The sequence below is a fragment of the Trachinotus anak genome, unplaced genomic scaffold (assembly GCF_046630095.1).
Source record: "Trachinotus anak isolate AG129_WGS33_773 ecotype Australia unplaced genomic scaffold, CSIRO_AGI_Tana_v1 ptg000013l, whole genome shotgun sequence".
NCBI lineage: Eukaryota > Metazoa > Chordata > Actinopteri > Carangiformes > Carangidae > Trachinotus > Trachinotus anak.
In genome coordinates, this window is record NW_027273864.1 from 26,273,857 (window position 1) to 26,287,700 (window position 13,844).

At 41.1% G+C, this 13,844-nt stretch overlaps 1 protein-coding gene across 7 annotated transcripts in view; it reads left to right on the top strand.

Moving 5' to 3' along the window:
- grm7 (glutamate metabotropic receptor 7) overlaps nucleotides 1-13,844 on the top strand; it is a 272,650-nt gene that overhangs the window by 186,823 nt on the left and 71,983 nt on the right. For all 7 annotated transcript variants that reach the window (XM_071493703.1, XM_071493705.1, XM_071493704.1 and 4 more), the window contains exon 6: nucleotides 12,512-12,712. In XM_071493703.1, coding sequence (XP_071349804.1) covers nucleotides 12,512-12,712 — 201 coding nt within the window. The remainder of the gene's footprint in view (nucleotides 1-12,511; nucleotides 12,713-13,844) is intronic.

Sequence of the window (13,844 nt, forward strand, 5' to 3'; positions counted from 1 at the left end):
CAAATGTCAGCATCATTAAATGAACAAAAGAACGTAAAAAAAGAAAGTAAAACAATATGTGGTTTGTACCTTCAGCCACATCTAGAAGCTTTTTCTCTCAACATTATTTGTCTGTGTCTTCAAAATTGATACAAATCACTGCTGGACAATAAATTCATTTTTTGATGCGGCAACACTGCAGCTGGGCTTTTGTCGTCGGAAACAGGAAACAGGAATCAGCTGTCCTCCATGTTAATTTCCATACAGAAATGTAATATATGACATATATGTCCCTATAACAAGAGTGATGTTGACATATATGTTAACTATAAGGGCATATATATTATGTTGCAACCATATATGTTAACAATATACTGTATAGTTAATTTATATGTTCAAGTTTATTAAAACAACATACATTTTCGATATGCTTATATATGCTTATATGCCATATATGCAGAGCAAAGCCAGAACTTAGGTTCAGGAAGTTGCCCTCAAAGTGGGAGAGAACAGGGGAAACAAAATCAGATCCAGAGACAACAGATACACCTAAAGTTCCAGTTGGTTATTCCTGGAGTGCTAACAGCCTGTGGTGAGTGAGTGAGGGCAGGAGCCAGGGGCGGTGACAAGCAGCGTCTCTGCTGTCAGGAAAACGTTATGCTCACGATGCCCTTGGGGTGCCAAAGGGGCGCGATGGTGGTCCTGTTTAGTGTGTATTTGTGCATGTTAGAGAGAGAACGAGAGATATGAGCAGGTCATAGAGAGGAGGGGGGCACTGAGGGACTGCTGTTTATGAGATAACATTAAGATCTGGGTCCCTCTGCCACTGGCAAGGAAATAGAGAGGGTTGAGAGACTAAACTCTGCAGGCTTTCTGAAAAGAGATATGAAGACTCCCATCACGTCCGCTCGGAGCTGCACCCGCGTGGCAGCAGATACCCCGGGGTAATACCTGGTGCTGTCAGTGCAGGGAGCCTGGTGATAACCGAGCTGAGAACAGCCTGCTTCCTTCACAGTGCTAAAACAGCATCTAACAATGGCACTCGCAGGTCAGGAGCCATTTTTTCACATGCCATGGCTGTTGTTAAGGACAGCACTTAGTGCCGAGAGCAGAGGGAGCCGGAGCTGGTCAACAACATCTGTTTCTGGTCTTACACGCAGACTGGACTTTCAGTTAGTTACTCGTGTTGTGTTTCGATTTTTTCAGTTGCCAATAAGAGTTTTCTTTTATTTATATTCACCACCGACATCATGACATTTTGTTATTCAGAGTGGAATTGTTGAATAACAAGGAAGTATTCAATTTACATTTATGCTGCAGGGCTGAAGACTCATCTTTACATTCACATACAGCACAGTAACAAGAACCAGAGATTATTTCAAGCAACTGCAGTTTCCCATATGGGACAGTGGTCTCCTGTATATAGTGGATCATACCACACTGGGTTACCATTGTTATTTGCATCTTGGTTGCAGTTGCATATTTTGGTGTCAAAAAGGCTTCACCTCCAGGTCGTGACTTCAAAACAGGTCTTACTCACCGTCAGGTCATTTCTTAAAAAGAAGCCTAAGAAGATTTTGGCAGCTAATTATAGAACAATAGGAGGAAACGTCTGAGATTATTTTGTAGGAGGAGTGATGGAAAAATGTGTTGCAAAATAAATGAATAAATAATTACATTAGGCAGAAATGGCTTCAGTGTCTTTTATTCACTGATATGTGATGAAGTAAGAAATCCAGGAGCAAATTTCATCACAGTTTGCTAACGCTGCTCACAGCGTGTTTCAGTCCAAACTGATTGTCAAAAATTTGCAAGGGCTCTCGAGTGCTGGCCCATGTGTGATAAGTCAGTGATTCTTTTGATAAGTTAAACATGTTCAAACGAATGTGACAGGAAGTGATGTCATGTTACAAACCACTCGAACGCTGTGAGGTAGATGATAAGCATAGATACTGCGTGGTGAAACGTGAGTGTGAAATACAGCAGAATGATAATATTCAGTATTGAAATGGGTGTGTGTACGTTGGAGCTCCCTGTTGGAGCCGTGATTTGTGGCGTTAACAGGCTCCTGTTGTCCATGTTGTGCTATTAGCCGCCTGGCTAGCTCGGCTGCTCCTCTGCCCATAAAGAGACTGTTTGGGAGTTGTATTGATAGCATGAGTCCGTCTCTGTTTCACTCATCCTCAGCCAAACTTCCTCCTCCATTTTATTTCCTCATTATTTATTATGAGACTGCACACCCAAGACAAATAAAGAGCATAACAAACTGTGGCACACAACTTCACCATTTCACTTTCTTTTTTCTTTTTTTAAAAAACTTATTTTGTTATCATTTTGTTTGTTTCTCTTCCTGTGTGCCCTGTGAGGCCGTTTTCATTCAACTTGTCTGATGGAGGGTGAAAGTTGTGAGTGAAGTTGAACTGAATGTAAATGCAGGTTGTTTTTTCTGCTGTATCTGTTCCAGTCCCCTTTGACCATTCCAGCCTCCTTCAATATAAACTAAATAATGCACACAGCAGCAGTAATCGAGTGTTCTTCACGATGAATAAAATAAGTCTTGATGGTTTCTGGCGGGTTTTCTTTTTCATGTTTTTCTTCCAGACTTCCTCTGTCCATTACTCTGCGTTCACTATGTGTTTGAAAATGTTTTATTATGATGTGTTATATTTTATGCATAAAGTAATTTCTACCGACTACCGCGGCTCCAACAGTTGAAGATAAACTTGGGAACTTGGGGGGTTTTTTATTTATTTTTTTGAAGTATAAAAACTTGATATTCTACCTCCTGCCATTTCCAGAAAATGCTGAAATTTTTGTTTTGTAGTTTTAGTTAACGAAAACATTTTACTTTCATCTTGATCACACATTTTCATTTTTATGTCTTCAAATCTGTTCAGATTACAGCTGTAACCATCTCTACTGTGTCCAGTTACTATGGTTGCAGCTATCACTATCTCTGCTACATACAGTGACCATGGTTACAGCTGTCACCATTTCTGCTGTGTATATTTACCTTGGTTACAGCTGTCACCATCGCTGGTATACAGTTACCAGCTCAACTGTGCTATGTACAGTTACCATGGTTACAGCTCTCACCATCTCTCCTGTGTTACCTTGGTTCCATCTGTCACATCTCTGCTGGGCACAGTTACCATGGTTATGGCTGTCACCAACTCTGCTGTGTAAAGTTACCATGGTTACTATGGAGCGACAGTCTGCGATTCAGCATTAAAACAGTCATTATGTTATTTGTCCACTTGTCTTTCACGTTGCTGCTTAGTTTTTATTTGTTGGTGAAAAAATGTTTCGTCATAGTTCTGTTTTTCAAAGCTTTCTATTCTAGTTTTAGACCTGCTTTTGTCAAGGAAAATGGGACGCCATCACGTTATTTATCATAGCTTTTGATGATGAAATCAACAGTGGAGTGCAGCTGGTGGACATGGTGTTTATACAGCTAATTTTTCAGTAAAATAGTGCAGTGAATGCAGTCTCGTTCAGTTAATAAGTGTCTGACCAAAAGACAGTAAAGTGCTGTTGCAGCCTGTAGGGATTTTACCCTACAGTTATATTGCTATTGCTCCATTGTTTGAAGGGGATTTATACATATAATAAAAGTAACGTCACAGATCAAGCTCAGATTTTGCAGCGTACGCAGCAAGATGCTGGGGATCTTCTAGTCTGTGGTAGTGAGTGCCGTCTACATCTGTCTGTGCTGAGGTCTGCTGGGGGAGCAGCATCTGTGCCAGAGATGCCATTAGGATCAATAAACTCATTCACAAGGTCAGAACCATCATTGGTCAGAACCTGCAGATATTTGAGTCAGTGAGGAACAGGAGGTCACTGGACAAACTGCTCCATCATGGACAATCCATCCCATCTCATCCCCTCCATGACACACAGAGACAGCAGAAAGAACATTACAGGAAATCATTCTTACTCTTCACTCTGTCTGTCTGTGTCTGTGTCTGTGTCTGTGTCTGTGTCTGTCTGTCTGTCTGTCTGTCTGTCTGTCTGTCTGTCTGTCTGTCTGTCTGTGTCTGTCTGTGTCTGTCTGTGTCTGTGTCTGTGTCTGTGTCTGTCTGTGTCTGTGTCTGTGTCTGTGTCTGTGTCTGTCTGTCTGTGTCTGTCTGTCTGTCTGTCTGTCTGTCTGTGTCTGTGTCTGTGTCTGTGTCTGTGTCTGTGTCTGTGTCTGTGTCTGTGTCTGTGTCTGTGTCTGTCTGTGTGTCTGTGTGTCTGTGTCTGTGTCTGTGTCTGTGTCTGTCTGTCTGTCTGTCTCTTACAAGGTGAAACTTTGTTTTCACCTGTTTTCATATGCAAACATTTTCTAGCAAAGCTGTCTGTCACAAATTGCTTGATCTTTGTAAATTCAGCTAAATGAACACTCAGCCTCTGTTAACGTGTCCCCTCCTGTTAGTGGTGAGATCCTCCCTTCAGTGCTTATGCAATAAGGAGAAATGCACACCTTGCCCACTGCATTCGTCTGACAAATCTGCTGCATGTGTCTCAGGCAGCCTGCGTCACATCTGCACCTGAACAACGCTTCTGCTGCAGGAAATCTCAGTCTGTGTATTCCTGCTCTGTGTTCACACGTTTGACCTGATTCCATTTATACCAGTCTATCCACACAGTGTTCCCCAGCTCTCTCGCACAATGCTGCTGTTGTTACAAGCTTTAACGTGTGTTCCCCGTATGCTCCCACATTCCTAAGATGATGCTTCATTTTAGAACAAATCCTGGAGAGCACCTGGTGACAGTGCTGGTCAGAGAGACGCAGAGAACGACATGCACGCCATGCAGGTCGAGTACCTGTCCTGAATCAATGATCTTAAAGAAACACAACATGCACATCAGTCTGCTGAAACAGCACAGAGGCAGATGAAGCAGAAAATCCCTCTTCAAACTTCCCTGAGAACAAAAGGAAACACTGGGTTGTTTGCAGTTTGTTGCTTTGCTAAGGCAGGTTACATAATGATTGATGGAAGCGTGTCCTCATGGGATTTTTGTGCTGTACAGTTTACAAGGAATGTTGATCTCAGCAGGGAAAGACTGAAATAAACATATCCTGGGAGCGCTCTGTGTGGGTAATCAGCTTTTTTGTCCTTTGTTTCGTATTCTGGTTGCTTGAGTAATAGTGTAAAATCTTTGTTTTTCTTCATGAAGAAACATACGCAGATCACGCTGTGGTGAAAACAAGTCATCTAAAAATACACTGTCGAAGAAAACTTCCTTCCTTCCTCACAGACTGCAGGAATAAATAGTGTCTGTAAACCAGAATTAATCCTGTATAATTGGAGCTTTCTGCGACCTTAGATTCCTGCATGGAAAATCTCACTTGATTGCCAGAACGGCAGTCGCTCTGAATAACAAACGTCTGTGTGGAAAGTTGGCATGGGAGGTTTTTGTGTTGTTAAGTGCAAGTGAATTACATGCAACCTCTATTCACATGATCTGTACATATAATGTTGTAATGTAAGATAAGGCACTTTACTGGGGCTTTATTTTCCTACAAATGGCTGGCGTTTCCTACAAAATGTATTGGCTGTTGCACTTCTGTTGTATAGAAATAGTTTATAATAGTGTATTTAGGAGAGTTGAGCTGTAGACGTCACCCATAGGTTTCTGAAGAGCAGCCATCTTGGCAGTGCCTGACTCTGTCTAACTCCAAAAATGGGCAAAGAGGTGGGGCTTGTGTAGAGCTGAGACTTCGGTGCATGTCGGTTAGTGGCAAGCATATGTTGACCCACCTGTCACTCAAAGAGACATGCCCTCAATTATGCAGAACCTTTAAGAGAAATTAGCTAGAGAGACTAAAGTTGTCCATTTAACATGGGAGTCTATGGAGATTGACTCCCTTTTGGAGACAGCTCTAGGGGTCAGTCAAGGAACTGCAGTTTTTGTGTCATTTTTTAGCCCCAGAGGTTGCTGCTTGAGTTGAGCAGTCTGTAAAAGTCTGTGCAGCACCTACACAGCGCATTGTGCTGCCCGACTGCTGTTACACCGAGACGCAAACACACAAAGTGCAGCAACGTCCCAACAAAGGCAGTAAAAAAACTGCAAGATAACAAACATAGTGGGAAACAATGAAGTGTCTGTTGATCAGGGTGGAGAGCTGCGGGGATAAATAAAGTTGTGGAACTCAACTGAACTGAAATGAATTTGTCTCTCAGCTTCCTGGTGATCTTCACCTCATCATCTCATCACACCACAGGTGTGTGGCTGGCCTCAGAAAACTGCTCCGAAGTCTGGGTGAGGTGACACATACTCACCGCTTGCAGTTTACGTGTGGGGAAAGTGGCTACATCTGATCTCTGGAGTCTCCTTATGACCATGTGAGGAAGTGAGGGGTTGTCCATGACAGGAAAACGTTTGTTCCTTTGGGAGGGAAGGATGGCGGTTGTAGCAGAAAATATAAGACAGAAGAAGAGATTTGCAGAGCCTCAGCCCTGGGTAATACTTAACCTCAGAGGGTTGAGGAGGAGACTGTGGCTCCTTCTGTGTGTTTGTGAGACGAGCAGAGTTTAAGGTGGGATTTGTTTGTTTGTAGGAGGGAGGGCAGAGGGGGCGTTACAAACATAATCAGGTCATACGTGATTATTGAAGAAATATCCGTAGTTTATGTATTAATAGAGTTACCTGCACAGGTGATGGTGTCAGTTAATGAGATCCCAGGGGAGGATGAACTCTGTACAAACATCACATGATTGTCTGCATACTTAGAGTTAAGCACACAATGATGTAATCATCAGTTTTTTTCACATGTTTTGTTTGGGTTAACAGGTTAACTGAAGTTTAAGTAGCATCCCTAGTTTGTCCCAAATGTCCTCTCAGTCGACTTGAGTCCAGATCAGGGGAGATGTGGTCCATCTCTTTGGTGCCAGTAAGTCCAGCAGCACTGGTGGAGGTTGGAGGTTACAGACAGGAAGTATCTGTCTATATAATAATGATAATAATAATATTTTTGTTGTTATTATTAATTAAACTACAAATTATTATTACAGTAGATATGTGTTGATGTGCACATTAATGCATCATTAATTATAATATAATATATTGTATATTAGTTTTAAATGGGACATTCTGTAATTTTATTTTGTTGTGATGCAACAAAACTGCCAGCTGCCTGCTGAGGCTGACAGCAACACTATGAAAGGGAACCAGAACAGTAAAGCTGTTCTGGACAGATAAACAATGAACTGAAACTCTCTGTAAAGCTCCATAAAGCTGACGGGAGCTGTAGATTCAGCTGATAATTCTCTGGAGGTGAATCACTACCTCAGATACCTTCCACTTTAACATTTAACATTTAACTTTAACATTTTTACATGTTAGTGACTATAGCAGACAGGTAATATGTCCTTTCAGTGATAGAAAGAAATTTGAAAAAAAAAAAGTAAGATAAGTAAATAAAATAAGTAGCATTGTAGATGAGAGAATGTCTTCAGGGTTAAAGAGAGAGAAAGTGGGGGAAGACAAGGGCAGAATGAAAAGAGGTTGCATGAAAGAGAGAAAGAGAGAAAAAGATGGAGAGAGAGAGCGACTGGTGCATAAAGAGCAGGAACGATGAAGAGATACTGTTGCATGAAGGCAAATTAAAACTGGAAAGAAGGCAGAGATGTACAAGAAAGTTAATGGGGTGAATCAAAACTCCCAGCAGCCTCTGCTGCTCTTTGCCTTTCACATGATCATAATGAACACATATTGTGTATTTGCTCTGCCACCAAACACCAGAGATCATTTAGCCCGACACAGAAACATGCATGTGCTGCTGTGCCGCTCATTTCTTTTTCATTCTGTCCCTGTGTTACATGAACGCTGCCTGCTAATTAACCCTGAAAGGCCTGCTGGGTATTCAGATGATCAAAGGGAGGGGGTGGCACACTGAAATGGAGATCTGAATGGGGTCTGTGCATTCCTTGGCTTCTATTTTTGAGGGAAGATTTACAGCACGCTCTTTTAATGCATTATTGCACTTGGGACTTGTTGATATGTCTCAACGATTCTTCTTCTTTAGTAGTTTCATATTTAAGTGATTAGCCAAGATGCCCGTGCTGCTCACATCTACAGTTTCTGCAGCTGAGGAAATTGAAACTGTTGGCACTGTGGAGCAACAGGTATTCATACCTAAATGATAAAGAAATGACTGGGGAGTGTTTTCTGATCTGTCCTCTGGTTAAGGTTAGAAAACTAAAACTACCCAATTAAGGTTTAGGAAAGATCGTCATGATGACAGAAAGCAGCACTACAGACATTAAGTCTTGGGACAAGTTTGTAAAAATGAAGGATCCACTCATTGGAGTCTTTACTCCCCAAAAAAAAGAAGGACAAATCTCTGCGGCATTTGAGGGAGTGGTGGAAATGGGAGAGCCTAGTGGCACTGCGATGATGCAGTCTGTCTTTAAATGCAGCCTCCAAAGGACGCGATCCCTGAATTGGGACAAATTCCAGTTCTAGAGAGCTGCAGGGACGATGTAGGATGAAGTGAGCGTCACCCTGTTTCGGCAACAAAAAGCCAGTGGGATTTTTCCATTCCTTTCTTCTTCTACACAAGAAGTTAGCGCTTAAGGTGGACTGATGAGTAGTTGTGGTGACCATATTTTTTAAGACATGTAAAAGCTTAAATCACCATGACTGGGGTATTTACTGGCACATTTTATGTTGTAGAATGAATCATGAACATATCTGGAGCTTGTGGTAACCACAGACCTCATTTCAGCCATCAAACCAAAAAAACCCACAGATGAAGGGAACCAGAAATGCAAAAATGCAAACTAATTTCCAGGTTTAAGCACTCTATTAATTGGGTGACACCCATGGTTGTCACGGTAACAGCAGTTGTGGTTTAATACTATAGCAAACAATGGTTTAGAGAAATCCAGCGTTAGCACAGCTGATGTATCTGTAGTTTCTGTGCAGCCAAACAAACTCAGGCAGTTTCAATAAAGAAGTGAGCGAGTCAGTAAAAATCACAACCTCCATTTAATATCATGCTGCACACGGTGCACAGCCCGTCCAGGCCTCAGCACTGGATTACAGGCTGCATTGTCTCCTGTCAATCCCTGACACTGAAAACTACCATACAGAGAGGGAACTAGTGAATATAAATACCTTGAATGGCTATAGCTGAAAAAAACAGCAACCATAGACAATTGTAATGACAATGTCATGCAACTATTGCTTTTGACAGAACAGACTATTTTATGTGACTGCAAGAGCTGTCAGGAAGTTACCAGTGCTGTTCTCCTGTGGACGACAAGCCAAATTTTCTCCAGTTTGTGGAGTTATATTCATGGCTTAATGATTGTTGATGAATGCATGTCATCAGTTCAGTTTCTGTTGTGTATGAATTGCGCTTTTGGCCATCGTTGTTTGAAAGAAGCTAGATATGCAAAACAAAAAACCTATTGCTCTTAAACTGCTCAGATAAACCTGAGTCAGACTTCTCACTTTGGAAATGACAAAATGAAATGAACTGAAAGAGCATTTTGCAGAAGCAGGAAAAATCAGTTTGAAGCACACTGTAATGTAAGAGATTCAGATCTATTGAAGCATCTCGGAGCACAGCGAGGCCACAGAAGGAACTGTCCTGTTTTAAAGTGTGAAATATCAAAGTCTGTGGAGTCTTTTTTCTTTTTAAGGAGCCAAACAGTCTGTGTAAGCCGTGTCCCTGCAGCTGCTGCCGTTTAAACTGCTTTGGTTATTTAGCATTTTGCTGCATAATGTTTCCTCCAGACTCATGAAACACCATGAGAACAATTCAAAGTCACCGTGCATCACAGTGATATGTGCTGCTGTTTCACTAAGCTAGAATCTGCCCTGCTGTCTTTGTGATTGTCTGAATGTATTTGCATCTTTTCCTCTCATTGTCATCAAGCATATTTAACTTCATCATCACAGTAGCTTCTCTGTATGCTTCTTTTTGATTGCATAAAGTTTGGTTCGTTTTGAAGGTTTGAACTATAATGGGCTCTGTCTGGATTTTGCACAAGTTCAAAAGTTGTTGTGTAATGTCCAGCTTCGTCAAACACTCATCTGCCATGACCTCAGGTCTCGGATCGTAGACCACTAACAGGTGCTCCGCCCACGTGTCCCAAACATCTCTTATGGGTCAAAAATCATAATAGCATAAAAGTATACAAAGTGACAGATCAAAGGGAAGTGTCTTGAGTGTGTGTGTGTGTGTGTGTGTGTGTGTGTTTGTACTGTGCCAGGTGTGGGGTGAGATGTGAGAAACAAAAATAGATGGAAAAAATGTACTTTATTGATCTGAAATTAAGAAATTGCTTCTGCCTATATACTGCAATACAGCTGGGGCATGTGGTGTGTATGTATCTACAGTATGTGTGTGTGTGTGTGTGTGTGTGTGGAGGGGGTGTGAGTGAAAGTGACAGTAGAGGGTATATGTGAGATCATAGTTGCTGCGTGCAACTGTACAATCAAATTCAAATCAATATGCTTTCTTGGCAACATAATAATATAGAATATTATTACACAATATTCTTAGACCATTATTATAGGATTTTATTAGTCATTTTTATTTTGCCGTAATTCCTGTTATTCATGATGATTTGATGGATGTATTTCTCTGCATAAACAATCTACATCCCCATGCTACCGGATCAAATTTTACCCATAACACCACAGGTGTACTTTTTCTTTTTAAATATGGATTTGAAAAAAAGAGAACAATTATCAAAATATAAGGGAGACTGGGGAGGATTGTAATAAGTCTTAATCCTCTAATTAGAAATATGCTAGAGTGAAGACACTCACACTGAACATGCTCAGTTAGAACCTCCGCCCACGAAGACGACAGAATAATTCCCAAAATTACTTTTTGTTTGTGTTTCCTTATACAATAAAATGAGCATAAATTGTCACATCTGTTGTGCTATGGAACAGAATTAGCTGCATATATTGCCTATTTGACCTAAAAATGTTAAAATATACTGTTGTGACATAAAAAATATGCTCATTTTGAAAGCTTGAAAGTCTTCATTTAACTTTGTTTATTTTTTATATTCAATTTCTACAGCCCCACTCATAAATGATTACGCCCCAACTAGCTCCAGCAAGAAATACATTCAGAGTCAAGTCTTTAACATAGTTAACTTAGTGAATATTATCTTTCAACATTAAACTCCAGCCGTCCCTTCATGTTGTAGAAAAATGAAACTTTCCTCTTAGCAGGTGTGACCTCTACGTTCACTGGAGGGTGACTGACATTAACTACTGATCTGTTTCATTTTAACAAAACATGCTTATTATTCAGCATTTTCAACAGTCAGTTTCTCAGCTGTAGTCCGAGAGGCTCCTCCACCATATCAGCACGGACCACATGTCCAGCCACCAGCAGCGTTTAATAAAAAGGCCAGTATCCTCCCATGTTATTGGCAGACTGATCCAGCAGTCGCTATAATCCCATTATCGTCCCCTAATGAATGCAAACTGCTGCTGTTTTGGGAGCACATAACTTTGGACACGCTCGTCTTTTTCTGCTGAGAGAGGCTCAGGTTTCACTCCCTCAGGCTTTGCCACCAACTGGGAGAACACTACTCAGATAAAAGAGCTTTAATGGGAGCCGGGACCGGTCAATGCCCCACAGGACTGCACAGCTGTCTTTCTCCATGGTCCACCTCACGCCCGTGCACCCCACAGACAGTATTGCTAAATGTTTCACTTTTACATAGTGTGGCTTTGTGCTAACATAAAGGAAGGAGAATATACTGATGTCAGTAATCTGAGGAAAGATATCAGCAGGTTTTAGTTTCAGTTATTGATCTGTAAGTAAGTAATTATGTGCATTTACTCATCACTGGACTTCAGTACAGTTGTAGGGTCCATGTACTTTAAAGGTACCATATTGTATAAAGTGAGATTTTCACGTCTTTTTTTGATTATAAAGGAGGTTCAATATTTTTACTGTGAAGAGAAATACAGCCTGTATTCAGAAACTGAGGCTTAGCATTAGCGTACCTTAACTTTGTGATGTCACAACAAAGCAGTCATGCCCCAAGCTCCGCCCAGCCCACCCAGACCCACCATCCAACCTTGCAGAATTAGGTTTTTCTGAGTGTTTACATGAAATCTGCTATTTTTTAATTCAGTCACTCAGAAAAAAAGAAAGAGAGGCTCTGAGCCTCTTTTCTTATTGGCTCACTGAACTGTTGTTGCTAAAGTATCAGAGAGAAGCCTAAGAGAGGAGATGTAAAATTACATTGAGATGAGGTTCTTAAAACCACAAATATATCTTCTGATGGATATCAACACTTCAAATAGAACACCAAAAAATGTAACATATGGGACCTTTAATATTTCCATTTTCTACTACTCTGCTACATTTTAGAGGGAAATAAGACGTCTTAGTCTTTTTTCAAAAGACAAAAACAACATTCTACACAAAGAGAAAAGAAGGAAAATCCAAAACTCTTATACTCTGAGAGTATCAGGGCTGTGATACTCTGCGTATCAGAGCCATGACACTGAGTCTGGTTCATCCCAGTCACTGTCCTCTCTCCCTGTCCATCTCTCTCAGGTCAGGAGCGGATCGGCATCGATTCCAAGTACGAACAGGAGGGAAAGGTTCAGTTTGTGATTGATGCTGTGTACGCGATGGCCCACGCCCTCCACAACATGCAGAGAGACCTGTGCCCAGAGAACTCTGGCATCTGCCCGGAGATGGACCTGGCTGGAGGGAAGAAACTGCTCAAGTACATCCGCAGTGTCAGCTTCAATGGTGAGTGGACTGATGGTGCCGTCCTTGTGCAGATGATAAAATGTACTGTTACAATATGTGCTGTGCTTTGTGCTTCAAGGCCAAAACACATGAGCGAATGTCTGAGACAAAAGCAGCTTCAGATGGGAGGGAATCGAAACCAACCTGAGCAGCAAACTAACCATGATCATAAAAACACCCCTGGTCATGAAAGTGCATAAAATAGTTTAGATTGCTTCATAAAATTGCCTCCGTGTCATGGTTGTAAGGTTTTTTATCTTCCATCATAACCTTGCTTTTCATCATGCTTTGTATAGAAGCTGTTTTATAAAGGTTTTCATCCATCCTCTCTGCTATGATATAATTACATCAAAACATCAAAACACCTTAATGGAGATGAAGGTGCAGACTGTACAGGTCAGGGCTTGAGATCTATTTCGGGCTCTAGTACAGAGTGAAAGAAAAACAAGGCCGTATATGGCTGTGTCTGTGTTTTTGAACCACATATTGTTGTTTACTTTCACAGTGCTGCTACTGAGTTATGTAACACTAAAAATCATCATTGGTTTTAAGAGAAATAGATGGAGGATTTTACAAACAACAAGCAAAGAGAATGCACAGAGTCCTGATGAGACATGACAAGACAAGAGTAAATTTAAAGATGGTCCCAATTAGAAATACATGAAAAAAAAAAAGAGAATTACCACCTTGTGGTTGTAAACCTCCACAACTCAGACTAGTTTCAGATTGCATCCCTGTTTATCCAGAGTCATATAAAAATGTTGCTGTCCAAAGTCTTGAGTAATGGCTAAAAAGTATTATGTGAAGTCACACTTGACCTTTGACCTTTGACCACCAAAATCAGTTTGTTCTTTAATCCAAGTAGACATCTGTGCCAAATTAGAAGAAATTCCCTCAAGGCGTTACGGAGACAGAACATTAGCAAGACCAAAGCCACATTTTGTGAGGTCCCCAAGTCCAAGTGAACATTTGTGCCAAGTTTGAAGAGATTCCCTGGAGGAGTTCTCGAGATATTGTTTTCACAAGACCAAAATCATGTTTTAGGAGGTTGCTTTGACCTTTGACCCCCAAAATCTAATCACTTCATCCTTGAATCCAGGTGGGCATTTGTGCCAAATTTGAAGAAATTCCA